The sequence below is a fragment of the Palaemon carinicauda genome, chromosome 43 (genome assembly GCF_036898095.1).
Source record: "Palaemon carinicauda isolate YSFRI2023 chromosome 43, ASM3689809v2, whole genome shotgun sequence".
Taxonomy (NCBI): Eukaryota; Metazoa; Arthropoda; class Malacostraca; order Decapoda; family Palaemonidae; genus Palaemon; species Palaemon carinicauda.
The window spans coordinates 6,685,611-6,700,825 of record NC_090767.1 but is presented as its reverse complement, the minus strand read 5'-3'; the positions used below and the strand labels follow the sequence as shown (position 1 = coordinate 6,700,825).

General features: G+C 40.6%; 1 protein-coding gene across 1 annotated transcript in view; it reads left to right on the top strand.

Annotated features, from left to right (window-relative positions):
* LOC137633704 (serine/threonine-protein kinase pakG-like) overlaps window positions 1-15,215 on the top strand; it is a 32,423-nt gene that overhangs the window by 15,164 nt on the left and 2,044 nt on the right. The window contains exon 2 of the mRNA XM_068365952.1: window positions 14,865-15,162. Within this exon, the coding sequence (XP_068222053.1) occupies window positions 14,865-15,162 (298 nt within the window). The remainder of the gene's footprint in view (window positions 1-14,864; window positions 15,163-15,215) is intronic.

Sequence of the window (15,215 nt, the reverse complement as noted above, 5' to 3'; positions counted from 1 at the left end):
AACCAAAAGTTTGAGAATCAGCCCCTTGGAAAACCCAAAATTTGAAAATCAGCCCCTGAAAACCCAAAGTTTGAAAATCAGCCTTCTGTGAAAACCCAAGTTTGAAAATCAGCCCCCAGCAAAATCCAAAGTTTATAAATATGCCCTTGAAAAACCAAAAGTTTGAAAATCAGCCCCTTGAAAACCAAAAGTTTAAAAATCAGCCCCCAGGAAACCCAAAGTATGAAAATCAGCCCCAGGAAACCAAAAGTTTGAAAATCAGGCCCCTGGAAAACCAAAAGTTTGAAAATCAGCCCTCTGAAAACCTAGTTTGAAAATCGGCTCCCAGGAAACCCAAAGTTCAAAAATCAGCCCCTTGAAAATCAAAAGTTTGAAAATGTGCCCCTTGAAAACCAAAAGTTTGAAAATCAGCCTCTTGAAATCCCAGAGTATGATAATCAGCCCTCAGGAAACCAAAAGTTTGAAAATCAGCCCCCAGGACCCCCAAAGTTATAAAATAATCCCCCAAGAAACCCAAAGTTTGAAAATCATCCCCTGGAATACCCAAAGTTTGAAAATCAGCCCCCTGGAAAACCCAAAGTTTGAAAATTAGCACCCACAAGACCCAAAGTTTGAAAATCGGCCCCCTGGAAAACCGAAAGTTTTAAAATCCGCACCTGAAAAACTCAAAGTTTGAAAATCAGCCCCCAGGAAACCCAAAGTTGGAAAATCAGCTGCTAGGAAACCCAAAGTTTGAACGTCAGCCCCCTTGAAAACCCATAGCTTGAAATTCCGTCCCCTGGAAAACCAAAAGTTTGAAAATCAGCCCCCTGGAAACCCAGAGTTCAAAATCAGCCCCCAGGAAACCCAAAGTTAGAAAATCAGCCCCCGGAAAACCCAGATTTTTTAAATCAGCCCCTGAAAACCATAAGTTATAAAATCAGCCCTGTGAAAACTTAAAGTTTGAAAATCTGCCCCCTGACAACCAAAAGTTTGAAAATCAGCCCCTGAAAACCCAGTTTGAAAATCAGCTTCCTGAAAATCAAAAGTTTGAAAATCAGCCCCCAGGAAACTAAAAGTTTAAAAATCAGTTCCCCAGGAAACCAAAAGTTTGAAAATCACCCCCTTGGAAAAACCAAAATTTGAAAATCAGCCCCCTGAAAACCCAAAGTTGGAAAATCAGCCCCCTGGGAAACCCAAAGTTTGAAAATCAGCTACATGGAAAATGCAAAGTTTGAAAATCAGCCCCTGAAAAAACAGAAGTTTGAAAATAAGCCCCCTGAAAACCAAAATTTTGAAAATCAGCCCCCAGAAACCCAAATTATGAAAATCTGCCCCAGGAAACCAGAAGTTTGAAAATCAGCCCCCTGGGAAACCAAATGTTTGAAAATCAGCCCTCTGAAAACCAAAAGTTGGAAAATCAGCCCCCAGGAAACCCAAAGTATGAAAATCAGCCTCAAAGAAACAAAACTTTGAAAATCAGCCCCTGGAAAACCAAAAGTTTGAAAATCAGCCCCCTGGAAACCCAGAGTTAAAAATCAGCCCCCAGGAAACCCAAGGTTCAAAAATCAGTACCCTGGAAAACCCAAAGTTTGAAATTCAGCCCCCTGGAAAACCAAAAGATTGAGAATCAGCCCCCTGAAAACCCAAGGTTTGAAAATCAGCCCCCAGGAAACCCAAAGTTTGAAAATCAGTCCCCAGGAAACCGAAGGTAAAAAAAATCATCCCCCTGGAAAACCCAAAGTTTGGAATTCAGCCCCCTGGAAAACCAAAAATTTGAGAATCAGCCCCCTGGAAACCCAGAGTTGAAAAAAGGCCCCCAGGAAACCCAAAGTTTAAAATCAGCCCCCTGGAAAAAAACAAAGTTTGGAAATCAGCCCCTTGAAAACTTAAAGTTTGAAAATCAGCCCCTTGAAAACATAGTTTGAAAATCAGCCCCTTGACAAACAAAAGTTTGAAAATTTGCCCCCTGAGAACCCAAAGTTTGAAAATCAGTCCCCTGAAAAACTATTGTTTTAAAATCAGCCCCCAGGAAACCAAATGTTTGAAAATGAGCCCCTTGGAAAACCTAAAATTTGAAAATCCGCCTCCTGAAAGCCCAAAGTTTGAAAATCAGATCCCTGAAAAAACACAAGTTTGAAAATCAGCCCCCTGGAAAATCCAAACCTTATAAATTAGCCCCTGAAAAACCAAAAGTCTGAAAATTAGCCACTTGAAAACCAAAAGTTTAAAAATCAGCCCCCAGGAAACCCAAAGTATGAAAATCAGCCCCAGGAAACCAAAAGTTTCAAAACAGCCCCCTGAAAACCCAAAGTTTGAAAATCAGCCCCATGAAAACAAAAAGTTTGAAAATCAGGCCCTGAAAACCCAAAGTTGGAAAATCAGTCCCCTGAAAACCCAAAGTTTGAAAATTAGCCCCCTGGAAACCCAAAGTTTCAAAATCAGCCAGAGGAAACCAAAAGTTTTAAAATCAGCCCCCTGACAAACCAATAGTTTGAAAATCTGCCCCCTGAAAACCAAAAGTTTGAAAATTAGCCCCCAGGAAACCCAAAAATGTAAATTGAGCCCCCAAGAAACCCAAAGATAGAAAATCAGCCCCTTGAAAACCCAAAGTTTGAAAATCAGCCCCATGAAAAACCAAGTCTGAAAATCAGCCCCAAGGAAACCCAAAGTTAAAATTGAGCACTCCAGGAAACCAAAAGTTTGAAAATCAGCCCCCAGGAAACCAAAAGTTTGTAAATCAGCTCCCTGTAAAATCAAAAATTTAAAAATCAGCCCCCTGAAATCCCAAAGTTTTCAAATTAGTTTCTTGAAAAACCCAAAGTTTAAAAATCAGCCCCTTTGGAAAACCCAAAGTTTGAAAATCAGCCTCCTGGAAAACCAAAATTTCGAAAATCAGCCACCTGGAAAATCAAAAGTTTGAAAATCGGTCCCCTAGAAAACCAAAAGTTTGAAAATCAAGCCCCTGAAAACCAAAAGTTTAAAAATCAGCCCCCAGGAAACCCAAAGTATGAAAATCAGCCCCAGGAAACCAAAAGTTCGAAAATCAGCCCTCTGGAAAACAAAAGTTTGAAAATCAGCCCCCAGGAAACCCAAGGTATGAAAATCAGCCCCATGGAAACAAAAGTTTGAAAATCAGCCCCTGGAAAACCAAAAGTTTGAAAATCAGCCCCTTGACAACCAAACTTTTAAAATCAGCCCACGGGAAAATCAGAGTTTGAAAATCAGTCCCCAGAAAACCCAAGGTTCGAAAATCTGCCCCCTGGAAAACCCAAAGTTTGAAATTCAGCCCCCTGGAAAACCAAAAGAGTGAAAATCAACCCGCTGTAAACCCAGAGTTTGAAATCAGCCCCCAGGAAACCCAAAGTTTAAAATCAGCCCCCTGGAAAACACAAAGTTTGGAAATCAGCCCCTTCAAAACTTAAAGTTTGAAAATCAGCCTCCTGACAAACAAAAGTTTGAAAATCAGCCCCCTGAAAACCCAAATTTTGAAAATCAGCCCCCAGGAAACCCTAAGTATGAAAATCAGCCCCAGGAAACCAAAAGTTTGAAAATCAGCTCCCAGGAAACACAAAGTTTGAAAATCAGCCCCCTGAAAACCCGAAGTTTGAAAATTAGCCCCCAGGAAACCTGAAGTTTGAAAATATGTCCCCAGGAAACCCAAGGTTCGAAAATCAGCCCCCTGGAGAACCCAAAGTTTGAAATTCAGCCCCCTGGAAAACCAAATTTTTGAGAATCAGCCCCCTTGAAACCCAGAGTTTGAAATCAGCCCCCAGGAAACCTTAAGTTTAAAAACAGCCCCCTGAAAACCCAAAGTTTGAAAGTCAGCCCCATGAAAACAAAAAGTTTGAAAATCAGGCCCTGAAAACCCAAAGTTGGAAAATCAGTCCCCTGAAAACCCAAAGTTTGAAAATTAGCCCCCTGGAAACCCAAAGTTTGAAAATCAGCCAGAGGAAACCAAAAGTTTTAAAATCAGCCCCCTGACAAACCAATAGTTTGAAAATCTGCCCCCTGAAAACCAAAAGTTTGTAAATTAGCCCCCAGGAAACCCAAAAATGTAAATTGAGCCCCCAAGAAACCCAAAGATAGAAAATCAGCCCCTTGAAAACCCAAAGTTTGAAAATCAGCCCCATGAAAAACCAAGTCTGAAAATCAGCCCCAAGGAAACCCAAAGTTAAAATTGAGCACTCCAGGAAACCAAAAGTTTGAAAATCAGCCCCCAGGAAACCAAAAGTTTGTAAATCAGCTCCCTGTAAAATCAAAAATTTAAAAATCAGCCCCCTGAAATCCCAAAGTTTTCAAATTAGTTTCTTGAAAAACCCAAAGTTTAAAAATCAGCCCCTTTGGAAAACCCAAAGTTTGAAAATCAGCCTCCTGGAAAACCAAAATTTCGAAAATCAGCCACCTGGAAAATCAAAAGTTTGAAAATCGGTCCCCTAGAAAACCAAAAGTTTGAAAATCAAGCCCCTGAAAACCAAAAGTTTAAAAATCAGCCCCCAGGAAACCCAAAGTATGAAAATCAGCCCCAGGAAACCAAAAGTTCGAAAATCAGCCCTCTGGAAAACAAAAGTTTGAAAATCAGCCCCCAGGAAACCCAAGGTATGAAAATCAGACCCATGGAAACAAAAGTTTGAAAATCAGCCCCTGGAAAACCAAAAGTTTGAAAATCAGCCCCTTGACAACCAAACTTTTAAAATCAGCCCACGGGAAAATCAGAGTTTGAAAATCAGTCCCCAGAAAACCCAAGGTTCGAAAATCTGCCCCCTGGAAAACCCAAAGTTTGAAATTCAGCCCCCTGGAAAACCAAAAGAGTGAAAATCAACCCGCTGTAAACCCAGAGTTTGAAATCAGCCCCCAGGAAACCCAAAGTTTAAAATCAGCCCCCTGGAAAACACAAAGTTTGGAAATCAGCCCCTTCAAAACTTAAAGTTTGAAAATCAGCCTCCTGACAAACAAAAGTTTGAAAATCAGCCCCCTGAAAACCCAAATTTTGAAAATCAGCCCCCAGGAAACCCAAAGTATGAAAATCAGCCCCAGGAAACCAAAAGTTTGAAAATCAGCTCCCAGGAAACACAAAGTTTGAAAATCAGCCCCCTGAAAACCCGAAGTTTGAAAATTAGCCCCCAGGAAACCTGAAGTTTGAAAATATGTCCCCAGGAAACCCAAGGTTCGAAAATCAGCCCCCTGGAGAACCCAAAGTTTGAAATTCAGCCCCCTGGAAAACCAAATTTTTGAGAATCAGCCCCCTTGAAACCCAGAGTTTGAAATCAGCCCCCAGGAAACCTTAAGTTTAAAATCAGCCCCCTGGAAAACCCAAAGTTTTGAAATCAGCCCCTTGAAAACTTAGTTTGAAAATCAACCCCCTGACAAACAAAAGTTTGAAAATAGGCCCCCTGACAAACAAAGGTTTGAAAATCAGCCCCCTGACAACCCAAAGTTTGAAAATCAGTTCCCTTAAAACCAAAAGTTCGATAATCAACCCCCAGGACACCAAAAGTTTGATAATCAGGCCCTTGGAAAACCCAAAATTTGAAAATCAGCCCCATGAAAACCCAAAGTTTGAAAATCAGCCCCTTGAAAACCAAAAGTTTAAAAATCAGCCCCCAGGAAACCCAAAGTATGAAAATCAACCCCAGGAAACCAAAAGTTTTAAATCAGTCCCCTGTAAGCCAAAAGTTTGAAAATCAGTCTTTAAAATCCCAAAGTTGGAAAATCAGCCCCCTGAGAACCCAAAAATTTAAAATAAGCCCCCTAAAAAACTCAGTTTGGTAATCAGCCCCTTGGAAAACCCAAAGTTTGAAAATCGACCCCCTTGGAAAACCCATAGTTTCAAAATCAGCCCCCTGACAAACCGATAGTTTGAAAATCCGCCCCCTGAAAACGAAAAGTTTGAAAATCAGCCCCAAGGAAACCCAAAGATTGAAAATGGTACAGGAAACCAAAAGTTTTAAAATCAGCCCCCCAGGAAACCAAAAGTTTGAAAATCAGCCCCCTGTGAAATCAAAAATTGGAAAATCAGCCCCCTGAAAACCCAGTTTTAAAATTAGTCTCCTGGAAAACCCAAAGTTTAAAAATAAGCCCCTTTGGAAAACCCAAAGCTTGAAAATCAGCCTCCTGGAAAACCCAATTTTTGAAAATCAGCCACCTGGAAAACAAAGTTTGAAAATCAGTACCCTAGAAACCAAAAGTTTGAAAATCAGGACCATGAATACCAAAAGTTTAAAAATCAGCCCCAGGAAACTCAAAGTATGAAAATCAGCCGCAGGAAACCAAAAGTTTGAAAATCAGCCCCCTAGAAAATCAAAAGTTTGAAAATCAGCCCTCTGAAAACCCAAAATTTTGAAAATCAGCCCTCAGGAAACCCAAAGTATGAAAATCAGCCCTAGGGATACAAAAGTTTGAAAATCAGCCCCTGGAAAACCAAAAGTTTGAAAATCAGCCCTCTGAAAACCAAAAGTTTGAAAATATGCCCCCAAGAAACCCAAAGTTTGAAAATCAGCCCCAAGGAAACCCAAAGTTTGAAAATGGTACAGGAAACCAAAAGTTTTAAAATCAGCCCCCCAGGAAACCAAAAGTTTGAAAATCAGCCCCCTGTGAAATCAAAAATTGGAAAATCAGCCCCCTGAAAACCCAAAGTTTTAAAATTAGTCTCCTGGAAAACCCAAAGTTTAAAAATAAGCCCCTTTGGAAAACCCAAAGCTTGAAAATCAGCCTCCTGGAAAACCCAATTTTTGAAAATCAGCCACCTGGAAAACAAAGTTTGAAAATCAGTACCCTAGAAACCAAAAGTTTGAAAATCAGGACCATGAATACCAAAAGTTTAAAAATCAGCCCCAGGAAACTCAAAGTATGAAAATCAGCCGCAGGAAACCAAAAGTTTGAAAATCAGCCCCCTAGAAAATCAAAAGTTTGAAAATCAGCCCTCTGAAAACCCAAAATTTTGAAAATCAGCCCTCAGGAAACCCAAAGTATGAAAATCAGCCCTAGGGATACAAAAGTTTGAAAATCAGCCCCTGGAAAACCAAAAGTTTGAAAATCAGCCCTCTGAAAACCAAAAGTTTGAAAATATGCCCCCAAGAAACCCAAAGTTCGAAAATCAGCCCCTTGAAAATCAAAAGTTTGTAAATCAGCCCCTTGAAAACCTATAGTTCAAAAATCAGCCCCGTGAAAATCAAATGTTTAATAATCAGCCCCTTGAAAACCAAAAGTTTGAAAATCAGCCCCGTGACAACCAAAAGTTTGAAAATCGGCCCCTTGGGAAACCTCAAGTTTAAAAATCAGCCCCCTGAAAACCAAAAGATTAAAAATCAGCCCCCAGGAAGCCCAAAGTTGGAAAATCAGCCCCCTGAAAACCCACAGTTTAAAAATTAGCCCCCAGGAAACCCAAAGTTGGAAAATCAGCCCCCAGGAAACCCAAAGTTTGAAAATCAGCCCCCTGAAAACCCAAAGTTTGAAAATCAGCCCCCAGGAAACCCAAAGTTTGAAAATCACTCCCCAGGAAACCCAAGGTTCGAAAATCAGCCCCCTGGAAAACCCAAAGTTTGAAATTCTGCTCCCTGGAAAACCAAAAGTTTGAAAATTCACCCCCTGAAAACCAATAGGTTGAAAATTAGCCTACAGAAACCCAAAAATTTAAAATGAGCCCCCAAGAACCCCATATTTTGAAAATCAGCCCATGGAAAACCCAAAGTTTGAAAATCAGCCCCCTGGAAAACCAAAAGTCCGAAAATCAGCCCCAAGGAAACCCAAAGTTTGAAAATGAGCGCTCCAGGAAACCTAGAGTTTTGAAATCAGCCCCCAGGAAACCAAAAGTTTGAAAATCGGCCCCTGTAATATCAAAAATTTGAAAATCAGCCCCTTGAAAACCCAAAGTTTGAAAATTAGTCCCCTGGAAAACCCAAAGTTTAAAAATAAGCCCCTTTGGAAAACCAAAAGTTTGAAAATCAGCCCTCTGAGAACCAAAAGTTTGAAAATCAGCCCCAAGGGAACCCAAAGTTCGAAAATCAGCCCCCCAGGAAACCAAAAGTTTGAAAATCAGCCCCTGTAATATAAAAAATTTGAAAATCATCCCCTTGAAAACCCATAGTTTTAAAATTAGTCCCCTGGAAAACCCAAAGTTTAAAAATAAGCCCCTTTGGAAAACCCAAAGTTTGAAAATCAGCCCCCTGGAAAACCCAAATTTTGAAAATCAGCCCCTGGAAAACCAAAAGTTTGAAAATCAGCCCTCTGAAAACCAAAACTTTGAAAATCGGCCCCCAGGAAACCCAAAGTTCGAAAATCAGCCCCTTGAAAATCAAAAGTTTGAAAATCACCCCCTTGAAAACCTAAAGTTAAAAAATCAGCCCTGTGAATATCAAAAGTTTAAAAATCAGCCCCTTGAAAACCAAAAGTTTGAAAATCAGCCACGTGACAACCAAAAGTTTGAAAATCAGCCCCCTGAGAACCCAAAGTTCGAAAATCAGCTCCCTGAAAACCAAAAGATTGAAAATCAGCCCCCAGGAAGCCCAAAGTTGGAAAATCAGCCCCCTGAAAACCCACAGTTTGAAAATTAGCCCCCAGGAAACCAAAAGTTTGAAAATCAGCCCCCAGGAAACCCAAAGTTTGAAAATCAGCCCCCTGAAAACCCAAGGTTGAAAATCAGCCCCCAGGAAACCAAATGTTTGAAAATCACTCCCCAGGAAACCCAAGGTTCGAAAATAAGCCCCCTTGAAAACCCAAAGTTTAAAATTCAGCTCCCTGGAAAACCAAAAGTTTGAAAATTCACCCCTGAAAACCAAAAGTTTGAAAATTAGCCCCCAGTAAACCCAAAAATTGAAAATGAGCCCCCAAGAACCCCATATTTTGAAAATCAGCCCATGGAAAACCCAAAGTTTGAAAATCAGCCCCCTGGAAAACCCAGTCTGAAAATCAGCCCCAAGGAAACCCAAAGTTTGAAAATGAGCGCTCCAGGAAACCTAGAGTTTTAAAATCAGCCCCCCAAGAAACCAAAATTTTGAAAATCAGCCCCCTGTAAAATCAAAAATTTGAAAATCAGCCCCCTGAAAACCCAAAATTTGGAAATTAGTCCCCTGGAAAACCCAAAGTTTAAAAATTAGCCCCTTTGGAAAACCCAAAGTTTGAAAATCAGCCCCCTGGAAAACCCAAAGTTTGAAAATCAGTCCCTTTAAAACCAAAAGTTTGGAAATGAGGCCCCTGAAAACCAAAAGTTTCAAAATCAGCCCCAAGGAAACCCAAAGTATGAAAATCAGCCCCAGGAAACCAAAAGTTGGAAAATCAGCCCCTAGAAAACCAAAAGTTTGAAAATCAGCCCTCTGAACCCAAAATTTCGAAAATCAGCCCCAAGGAAACCCAAAGTATGAAAATAGGCCCCAGGGATACAAAAGATTGAAAATCAGCCCCTGGAAAACCTAAATTTTGAAAATCAGCCTTCTGAAAACCAAAAGTTTTTAAAATCGACCCCCAGGAAACCCAAAATTCGAAAATCAGCCCCTTGAAAATCAAAAGTTTGAAAATCAGCACCTTGAAAACATAAAGTTCGAAAATCAGCCCCGTGAAAATCAAAAGTTTGAAAATCAGCCCCTTGAAAACCAAAAGTTAGAAAATCAGCCCCTTTAAACCCAAAGTTTGAAAATCAGTCCCCAGGAAACCAAAGGTTCGAGAATCAGCCCCCTGGAAAACCCAAAGTTTGAAATTCAGCCCCCTGGAAAACCAGAAGTTTGAGAATCTATCCCCTGGAAACCCAGAGTTGAAAATCAGCCCCCAGGAAACCCAAAGTTTAAAATCAGTCCCCTGGAAAACCCAAAGTTTTGAAATCAGCCCATTGAAAACTTGAAGTTTGAAAATCAGCCCCCTGACAAACAAAAGTTTGAAAATCAGCCCCCTGAAAACCCAAAGTTCGAAAATCAGCCCCCAGGAAACCCAATGTATGAAAATCAGCCCCAGGAAACCAAAAGTTTGAAAACAGCCCCCTGAAAACCCAAAGTTTGAGAATGAGCCCCCTGAAAACCAAAAGTTTGAAAATCAGAACCTGGAAACCTAAAGTTGGAAAATCAGCTCCCAGGAAACCCAAAGTTTGAAAATTAGCCCCCAAGGAAACCCATAGTTTGAAAATCAGCCCCCAGGAAACCCAAAGTTTTAAAATCAGCCCCCTGAAAACCCAGAAATTGAAAATCAGCCCCCTAGAAAACCCAGTTTGAAAATCAGCCCCCTGGAAAACCCAAAGTTAGAAAATCAGCCCAATGGAAAACCTAAAGTTGGAAAATCAGCCCCCTGACAAACCAATAGTTTGAAAATCCACCCCGTGAAAACCAAAAGTTTGAAAATTAGCCCCCAGGAAACCCAAAAATTGAAAATGAGCCCCAAAGAAACCCAAAATTTGAAAATGAGCCCATGGAAAACCCAGAGTTTGAAAATCAGCCCCCTGGAACACCAAAAGTCTGAAAATCAGCCCGAAGGAAACCTAAAGTTTGAAAATGAGCGGTACAGGAAACCAAAAGTTTGAAAACCAGCCCCCCAGGAAACCAAAAGTTTGGAAATCAGCCCCCTGTAAAATCAAAAATTTGAAAATAAGCCCCCTGAAAACCCAAAGTTTTAAAATTTGTCCCCGGGAAAACTCAAAGTTTAAAAATCAAGCCCTTTGGAAAACCCAAAGTTTGAAAACCAGCCCCCTGGAAAACCCAAATTTTGGAAATCAGCCACCTGGAAAACCCAGTTTGAAAATCAGTCCCCTAGAAAACCAAAATTTTGAATATCTGGCCCCTGAAAACCAAAAGTTTCAAAATCAGCCTCCAGGAAACCCAAAGTATGAAAATCAGCCCCAGGAAACCAAAAGTTTGAAAATCATCCCCAGGGAAAACCAAAAGTTTGAAAATCAGCCCCTGGAAAACCAAGTTTGAAAATGAGCCCTCTGAAAACCAAAAGTTTGAAAATCGGCCCCCAGGAAACCCAAAGTTCGAAAATCAGCCCCCAGGCAACCCAAGGTTCGAAAATCAGCCCCCTGGAAAACCCAAAGTTTGAAATTCAGCCCCCTGGAAAACCAAAGATTAAAATCAGTCCCCTGGAAAGCCCAAAGTTTTGAAATCAGTCCCTTGATAACTTGGAGTTTGAAAATCAGCCCCCTGACAAACAAAAGTTTGAAAATCAGCCCCCTGAAAACCCAAAGCTCGAAAATCAGCCCCCAGGAAACCCAAAGTATAAAAATCAGCCCCAGGAAACCAAAAGTTTGAAAACAGCCCCCTGAAAACCCAAAGTTTGAAAATCAGCCCCCTTAAAACCAAAAGTTTGAAAATCAGATCTCTGAAAACCCAAAGTTTGAAAATTAGCCCCCAAGGAAACCCATAGTTTGAAAATCAGCTCCAAGGAAACCCAAAGTTTTAAAATCAGCCCCCTGAAAACCCAAAAATTGAAAATCACCCCCTAGAAAACCCATTTTGGAAATCAGCCCCCTGGAAAACCCAAAGTTAGAAAATCAGCCCAATGGAAAACCCAAAATTGGAAAATCAGCCCCCTGACAAACCAATAGTTTGAAAATCCACCCCCTGAAAACCAAAAGTTTGAAAATTAGCCCCCAGGAAACCCAAAAATTGAAAATGAGCCCCAAAGAAACCCAAAGTTTGAAAATGAGCCCATGGAAAACCCAAAGTTTGAAAATCAGCCCCCTGGAAAACCAAAAGTCTGAAAATCAGCCCCAAGGGAACCTAGAGTTTGAAAATGAGCGGTACAGGAAAAGAAAAGTTAGAAAACCAGCCCCCCAGGAAACCAAAAGTTTGGAAAACCAGCCCCCTGAAAACCCAAAGTTTTGAAATTAGTCCCCTGGAAAACCCAAAGTTTAAAAATCAGCCCCTTTGGAAAACCCAAAGTTTGAAAACCAGCCCCTGGAAAACCCAAATTTTGAAAATCAGCCACCTGGAAAACCCAAAGTTTGAAAATCAGTCCCCTAGAAAACCAAAAGTTTGAATATCTGGCACCTGAAAACCAAAAGTTTAAAAATCAGCCTCCAGGAAACCCAAAGTATGAAAATCAGCCCCACGAAACCAAAAGTTTGAAAATCAGCCCTCAAAATCAGCCCCCTAGAGAACCAAAAGTAAAAAAATCAGCCCTCTGAAAACCTGAAGTTTGAAAATCAGCCCCCAGGAAACCCAGAGTTCAAAAATCAGCCCCTTGAAAACCAAAAGTTTGATAATTAGACCTCTGAAAACCAAAAGTTTGAAAAACAGACCCTTGGAAAACTCAGAGTTTGAAAATCAGCCCCCTGAAAACCGAAAGTTTGAAAAAAGGCTCTGAAGACCCAAAGTTTGAAAATCAGTCCCCTGAAAACCCAAAGTTTTAAAATCAGGCCCCTGAAATCCCAAAGTTTGAAAATCAGCCCCCAGGAAACCAAAAGTTTTAAAATCAGCCCCCAGGAAACCCAAAGTTTGAAAATCCGCCCCTGAAAACCCAAAGTTTTAAAATCAGCCCCCTAGAAAACCCAAAGTTTGAATATCAGCCCCCTGGAAAACCCAAAGTTTGAAATCATCCCCCTGGAAACCCAAAGTTTGAAAAAAGCCCCCTTTGCAAACCAATAGTTTGAAAATAGGCCCCCTGAATACAAAAAGTTTGAAAATTAGACCCAGAGAAACCCAAAAATTGAAAAAGAGCCCCAAGGAAACCCAAAGTTTGAAAATCAGCCGCCTGGAAAACCAAATTTGAAAATCAGCCCCCTTGGAGAACCCAAAGTTTGAAAATCAGCCCCCTGGAAAACCAAAATTCTGAAAACCAGCCACCTGGAAAACCGAAAGTTTGAAAATCAGTCCCCTAGAAAACGAAAAGTTTGAAAATCAGCCCCCTGAAAACCAAAATTTTGCAAACCAACCCCCGGGAAAAGACAAAGTTTTAAAATCGGCCACCACCCCGGAAAACCCAAAGTATGAAAATCAGCCTCCTGGTAAACCAAAAAATTGAAAATCAGCCCCCTGGAAACCAAAAGTTTGAGAATCAGTCCCCTGCAAACCAAAAGTTTGAAAATCAGCTACCAGGAAACCAAAAGTTTGATAATGAGCCCCTGGGAAGCCTAAAGTTTGAAAATCAGCCCCCAAGAAAACCAAAAGTTTGAAAATCACCCCCATGAAAACCAAAAGTTTGAAAATCAGACCCCTGGAGAACCCAATGTTTGGAAATCAGCCCCCCAAAAAACCAAAGTTTGAAAATCAGCCCCAAGGAAACCCAGTTTGAGAATCAGCCACCTGAAAAACCCAGAGTTTGGAAATTTGCCCCCTGAAAACCAAGTTTGAAACACAGCCCCAAGGAAACCCAAATTTTGAAAATCAGCCCCGAGGAAACCCTTAGTTTGAAAATCAGCCCCCTGGAAAACCCAAAGCTTGAAAATCAGCCTAAGAAAACCAAAAGTTTGAAAATCAGCCCTCTTGAAAACCAGAAGTTTGAAAATCAGCCCCCTGAAACCTAAAGTTTGAAAATCAGCCCCCTGAAAACCCAAATTTTGAAAATCAGCCCCCAGGAAACCAAAAGATTGAAAATCAGCCCCCTGGAAAACCTATTTTGAAAATCAGCCTCCTGGAAAACAAAGTTTGAAAATCAGCCCCCTGAAAAACAAAAAGTTTTAAAATCAGCCCCTCTGAAAACCAAAAGTTTGAAAATCAGCCCCCAGGAAACCCATTTTGGAAAATCAACCCCCTTGTACCCTATAGTTTGAAAAAAAGCCCCCTGGAGACCCAAAAGTTTGAAAATCAACCCCTTGAAAATCAAAATTTTGAAAATCAACCGATTGAAAATCAAAAGTTTGAAAATCAGCTCCCTGGAAAACCGAAATATTGAAAATCAGCCCTCTGAAAACCAAAAGTTTTAAAATCAGCCTCTGAAAACCCAATTTTGAAATCAACCCCCAAGACACGCTAAGTTTGGAAATCAGCCCCCAGGAAACCCAAAGTTGTAAAATCAGCCTCCTGAAAAAACCAAAGTTAGAAAATAAGGCACCTGGAAAACCCAAAGTTTGAAAATAAGGCACCTGGAAAACCCAAAGTTTGAAAATCTGCCCCAAGGAAACCCAAAGTTTGAAAATCAGCCCCCTGGAAAACCTATTTTGAAAATCAGCCTCCTGGAAAACACAAAGTTTGAAAATCAGCCCCTGAAAAACAAAAAGTTTGAAAATCAGCCCCTCTGAAAACCAAAAGTTTGAAAATCAGCCCCCAAGAAACCCATTTTGGAAAATCAACCCCCTTGTACCGCATAGTTTGAAAAAAAGCCCCCTGGAGAACCAAAAGTTTGAAAATCAACCCCTTGAAAATCAAAAGTTTGAAAATCAACCGTTTGAAAATCAAAAGTTTGAAAATCAGCTCCCTGGAAAACCGAAATATTGAAAATCAGCCCTCTGAAAACCAAAAGTTTTAAAATCAGCCTCTGAAAACCCAATTTTGAAATCAACCCCCAAGACACCCTACGTTTGGAAATCAGCCCCCAGGAAACCCAAAGTTTGAAAACAAGCCTCCTGAAAAGACCAAAGTTTGAAAATAAGGCACCTGAAAAACCCAAAGTTTGAAAATCAGCCCCTCGGAAACCCAAAGTTCGAGAATTAGCCACCTGGAAAACCCAAAGTTTTGAAATCAGCGCCCTGAAAACCCAAAGTTTGAAAATATGCCCCAGGAAACACAAAGTTTGAAAATCATCCCCCAAGAAACCCAAAGTATGAAAATCAGCCCCCTGAAAAACCATAAGTTAGAAAATCAGCCTCCTGAAAACCAAAAGTTTGAAAATCAGCCCCCAGGAAACAAAAAGTTTGAAAATCAGCCCCCTGAAAACCAAAAGTTTGGAAATATGCCCCCTGAAAACCCAAAATTTGAAAATCAGCTACTAGGAACCCCAAAGTTTTTAAATCAGACCCCTTGAAAACCCAGTTTGATTATCAGCCGCTGACAACCCAAAGTTTGAAAATCAGCCACCTGAAAAACCCAAAGTTAGAAAATCAGCCCCCTGAAAACCAAAAGTTGGAAAATCAGCCTCCAGGAAACCCAAAGTTTGAAAATAAGCTCCCTGGAATTCCAAAGTTAGAAAATCAGCCTCCTGAAAACCAAAAGTTTGAGAATCAGCCCCCAGGAAACATAAAGTTTGAAAATCAGCCCCCTGAAATCCAAAAGTTTGAAAATAAGCCCCTTGAAAACCCGAAGTTGGAAAATAAGCACCAGGAAACCAAAAGTTTGAATATCAGCCCCCTGAAATCCAAAAGTTTGAAAATCAGCCCCTAGGAA